This window comes from Elephantulus edwardii, unplaced genomic scaffold (genome assembly GCF_000299155.1).
Source record: "Elephantulus edwardii isolate Elephantulus edwardi_28Jun2011 unplaced genomic scaffold, EleEdw1.0 scaffold00148, whole genome shotgun sequence".
NCBI classification, from domain to species: domain Eukaryota; kingdom Metazoa; phylum Chordata; class Mammalia; order Macroscelidea; family Macroscelididae; genus Elephantulus; species Elephantulus edwardii.
The window spans coordinates 3,608,095-3,613,454 of NW_006399898.1; the positions used below are offsets into that span (position 1 = coordinate 3,608,095).

At 56.0% G+C, this 5,360-nt stretch overlaps 1 protein-coding gene across 1 annotated transcript in view; it reads right to left on the minus strand.

Annotated features, from left to right (window-relative positions):
* The window catches only part of LOC102861376, a 38,212-nt gene that overhangs the window by 28,517 nt on the left and 4,335 nt on the right, over positions 1–5,360 (minus strand). Inside the window, exons 4-5 of the mRNA XM_006894689.1 lie at positions 3,950–4,222; positions 3,260–3,418 (exon numbers count right to left, since the gene is read on the minus strand). Of these exons, the coding sequence (XP_006894751.1) occupies positions 3,260–3,418; positions 3,950–4,222 (432 nt within the window). The remainder of the gene's footprint in view (positions 1–3,259; positions 3,419–3,949; positions 4,223–5,360) is intronic.

The window sequence follows — 5,360 nt, forward strand, 5'->3', positions numbered from 1 at the left end:
AAGGAAGGAAGGAAGGAAGGAAGGAAGGAAGGAAGGAAGGAAGGAAGGATAGATGGATGAAGAGATGGATGGATGGATGGATGGATGGATGGATGGATGGGAATGATGGAAGGATGGATGATGGAAGGATGGAAGGATGGAAGGATGGATGAGTGGCCAGATAGATGAATGGATAAGATTAACAGATGGATAAATGGCTAGATGAGTGCATGGGTAGACAGATGGACAGATGGACAGGTGAGTGAACAGGCAGATGGGCTGGTAGACAGATGCAAAGATGGCTGGGTGTGTAAATGGACGGGTGAGTGAACAAGTGGACGGAGGAGTGGACTGATGGATGGATGATGGGTGAGTGAGTGGGTGGGTGGGTAGATGAACTGACGGACGGAAAAGAAGTCTGATGTTCTGCTTCAGAAAAGTTAGCAGCCAAGAACCCACCGTGAGCTCAGCTCCACTCTGACACACGTGGGGTGACGTGAGCCGACAGTTCTTCACTGGCTGCGGTTTGGACCGGGTTTCAGGACTTCACTGCTCCGTCTGGCTTTGAGGCAATTGGCGGATGTGACTGGAGGCTGGAGGCACTGACATGGCCGATCTTGGGAGCTTCCGGGCGGCTACGTGCCCCGATTCCCTGCCATGTGCCCTACTTCTGAGCACTGTGCTTCTAGCCTACTTACTTTGATGACATTCATGGGGAAAATCTCACAGTGGGTCAGAAGTTTTTGCCCTAAATCCAGAGAAAGATAAAAAACAACAGCAAAAGGGAAAAGGGTTTGGGGTTTTTTTTGTTTGTTTTTTAAAAATAACCTAAAGAACCACGGAATGCTCTTGCCAAGCAAATAATTTCCAGGATTTTTTAACATATAAGAAGACCTGAGAGCTGTTGGAACCACCATTAAGAAACAGCCGCATTTTCGACTCTGCTCCGGCCGTCGGGGCCTGGTGGAGTCTGTGCTTGGAAGTCCCCTGAGCATCTGGAAACTTCTCTCCATCTCTCCTCCTGCTGGGCTTGGGAACTAGTTTTTCTTTTTCTACAGACCCTACTTGTGTCTCTAATCAAAACAGAAGTGTGAAGTTAACGAAATGTCTCTTTGACCCCGGGGCTGGATTCTTCCTGTCCCTCAAAGCTCAGCCTGGATGCCGCCTCCTCCGAGGAGCCTCCCCAGATTCCTCTTCCTTCCCGCCCCTCACTCTGTTCCCATCTCCCTGCATGACAGCCTGCACGGAACCCACAGGCGCCCACGCAGCCTGGCTCACTTCTGCGTGTCTTCTAGCAGACGGGCACGGTGGTGGGTCAGTGATAGAAGTCTCCCCTCCACGTAGGAAGCCGAGTTTGATTCCCTGTCAGTGCACCTCGTGTGGGCCCCGTCTGCCTTCGCGGGGAGCCTGTGTGCAGCTGGGATGCTGAACAACCTTCAGATGAGCTTCCAGACCAAGACCAAGCAGGAAGAAAGGCCTGGTGAGTCACTGCTAGATCTCAGACTATGACACGCCCCCGTTCCAGTGGTTGGGTCCACAGCATCCCCCAGGGAGAGGAAAGGACTGGGCAGTCTCTGTCCCCGAGTGCTTGGCATCAACATGATGGTGGTGACAGCCAACATCAGGACCTGGAGGACAGGCCTTAGCGGGGAGGCAGGACTGGCCCAGCCTTGTTGACACCCAGAATCTGCAAGTGGCTCACTGCCCCTCCAGCCCCTGGTGCCCCTGGGGGGCAGCGCAGAGTGGCCCACAGACTGGCTCCCCCGGCTCCTGGGGTGCAGTGGGTGGGGTGGGGAGGAGGATGACTGTAGGATGCAAGCAGCGCCGTGTGGAACGCCTTAGCCACTGCACCACCACAGCTTCTCCCCAGGCACCTTGGGTGCCAGATAAAGGTCCGACTGCGTCAAATGGCAAGCTTCAGCCCAAACCATTTGAGAGGAAGTGACAGAAAACACAAGGCTTTCTGGAAGACGTGGTCTTGACTTCCAGGGTTTCTTGATGAAAAAAAGTGAGATGAATGAGGGTCTTGTGCAAAGCTTGGTGTGAAGAACCGGCGTTGGTGGAAGGAACACAAGGAGCCCATTGTGCGTGACACTCTAAGGTTGTGAGTGCTCAGAAAACACTGGCCGATAATAAATCACCCCTCCTCATAGCACAAGGCCAATAATAAACAGCCCCTGCCGACCGGAGAGGGGGCCGAGCCTGCCATCACGCTTGCTCCAAGTCCACACCGAACACTTCCAGCCTGTGTGTTTCTGAGACGCTGCTTGACCCCTGGGACAGTTCACCTTGCCTTGTGACGGTCTAACACTGTCAGTCCTCAGCCTCCCCCTCCAGCAGCGGCAATCCTCGGCGTCTGTCTCAATCACCTGTCGCTGCTCTAACAGAGGTGCCACCGAGGGTGGCTTCACAGACTGGACGTTATCTCCCATCACGTGGGGGCTACACGCCCTATTTCACGGTGCTGGCTCTAGGAGGAAGCGCCTTCCTCTGTCAGTCCTGGAGAATGATCCTTGTCTCCCCCCACCCTGGGGGTCCCCAAGTGTCTTGGCGTCAGTTCCTGGGTCAAGGGGGCTCCCTGCAGGGACCTGGGAAGCACGTCATACGGCCTGCCTGCTCAAGGTGGGTGGGGACAAAGGGACACGGGCTGGCCCACAGGGAGGGATGGCGGCTACTGTGACCAAGAATGCCATCTACCATCACTTTAAGGGAAGGCTCACCTAATCTCTTTAGAAAATTGAAGTCTTTTCTCAGTCCTAGCTTTCAGAATTATGAGAAGGCCCAAAAGAGACACAGACACAGACACACACACACAGAGAGACATGGACACACATAAACAGTAGCACATAAACTCAGACACACACAAGTAATAAAGACACACACATATAAATACAGATACACATACACAGTCACACATATCCACACATTCAGTACATACACACACAAATACACATACAAACGCATATCTACACACACACACAGAGATGCTGCTCCGTGTTGTCCACACCCCGGGGAACCCAGGCTCCCCCAGGACTCCGCACAGGAGGACTGGACACACGGACAGAGCCCGACTTCCCGCTGCAGCTCTGTTCTTCAGTCTCAATCACGCCCACTATTTGTGTTCCTGCAGCCCTGAGGAAGGATAAGAGAGACCGAAGTACTGGTCTTTAACACGACGCTGGCGAAGACGGAACGTAGCACAGACAGCACAGGAGGTGCTGCAGGGGCCTCCTCAGAAGGGGGGACGGGGCTTCGTCTCACACACTTTTGGGCATCTCACCGGGAAGGGCCAGGCCTAGAGAAGACATCATGCTTGGACAGCAGAAGGGTGGCAAAGGGGAGGAAGACCCCCGTGGAGAAGGACCGACCCTGCAACAGCGGCTTAAGCTTGGTGGAGATGGAGGACAGCACAGGACAGGGCGGCCTCTTGCCCTGTTGTCTGTGGGGTCACAGGGAGCTGGAACCAATTCAGAGGCACCTGAAAAGCACCTCCCCCCGCCCTGCTCGGGAACAGGGCAGTCCCTGATCGCGCCCCACTGCCCACGTGGGCTCACACACACACACATGCACACTCACACACACTCTCATACGCCCACATACTGTCACATCCCCATCAGGCGCAAAATGTAAACCAAACCGTATCCACAGACCAATGACTGTTCACGTGACAGTGCAAAGGTCCGGACGGCGCAGTTCTGTGATGCCAAATTCTTGGACAATTGATGCCAAGGCACCAAACAGCAGCAACAACGTGATCCTCGGAGGAGCCAGACCTGCCATGAGCCCATGAGCCAACCTCAACAACCAGAGACCAAGCGAGACGCTGGGGCACCGTCAGCCAACACAGGGAAGGTTCTAGAAGGATGGGCCAAGTCTGGTCTGGCTCCGGAGCCATGGAGGTGTGACCCCGAGTTACAATATTTACCTTCTCACGGTGGGATGAATGCCGCCTCAGACAGATGCTTCCCACAGCTGTTTGTGGCGGCCAGTGGCAGGCCGGTGCCGAGATGGGGCCTGGGGCGGCGCTGACAAAGGGGCCACTGTCTGGCTGCCCGTGGGAGCCAGGCCACGGGAGTTTGCACAGCTGCGGCGGGAAGCAAACGTGTGGCTAACCTGGGCCCGGCGGCGGCAGTAAACCGACACCTTCCAGATGCTGGTGCCTGCCTTGCGGTACCCATCGCAGATATGCAGTCCCCAGGTACACGCGAGGGCACGCAGGTACACATGAGCAGTCACAGATATGCTGTCCCCAGGTATACGCGAAGGCACACAGGTACACATGAGCAAAGTCATAGATATGCTGTCCCCAGGTACACGCGAGGGCACGCAGGTACACATGAGCAAAGTCATAGATATGCTGTCCCCAGATACACGCAAGGGCACGCAGGTACACACACACAGGTACACGTGAGCACACAGTCACATGCACATATACTGTCTCCTAGTACATGCAAGGGTACGCAGGTACACATGAGCACAGTCACAGATATGCTGTCCCCAAGTACACGCAAGGGCACACAGGTACACACACAGGCACATGTGAGCACAGTCATACACAGATATGCTGTCCCCAGGTACACGTGAGGGCTGCAGGTACACACACACAAGTACACATGAGCACAGTCACATGCAGATATGCTGTCCCCAGGTACATGTGAGGGCTGCAGGTACACACACACAGGTACACGTGAGCACAGTCACATGCAGATATGCCGTCCCCAGGTACACACGAGGGCACGCAGGCACACACACACAGGCACACGTGAGCACAGTCACACGCAGATACGCTGTCCCCAGTACATGAGAGAGCACTGTCTGCCTCTGTGCGCCCCAGGCTGGGACCTCAGGTGGGTGTGTGGGAGTCAGGGGTGAGTCACTTTCAGGTGAGCCCAGGTTCAGTGTCACCACACTGCCACCACTGTTCTCTACGTGCTGAGGGGTGTGTGTGCATGTGTCCGTGCGGGGCCCGTTCAGCTCCAGGGCTTTCCTCAGTGGTCATGTCCAGCACCACAAGGGGAGGGCTCAGAGGAGCTGAGGGCGGACAGGATTTGCCGGCTGGGCACACTCCCTCAGTCCTTGAGATGGTGAAGGACAGTCACACGAGGGCCATCACAGCCAGGGTGCCCAGGAGGTCACACACTGGGGACCCTGCGGTGTCTGAGCCACTGTCATACGAGACAAGTGCTCAGCTGCCTGGGGGCAGACGTCCAGGGGACTGTGTGGTAGGGGGCTGGGAGCCAGGGGGCAGACATGCAGGATGCTGTGCAGTCAGGGGCCAGGGACCTGGGGGGACAGACGTCCAGAGGACTGTGCAGTCAGGGGCCAGGGACCCGGGGGGACAGACGTCCAGAGGACTGTGCAGGAGGGGGCCAGGAACCTGG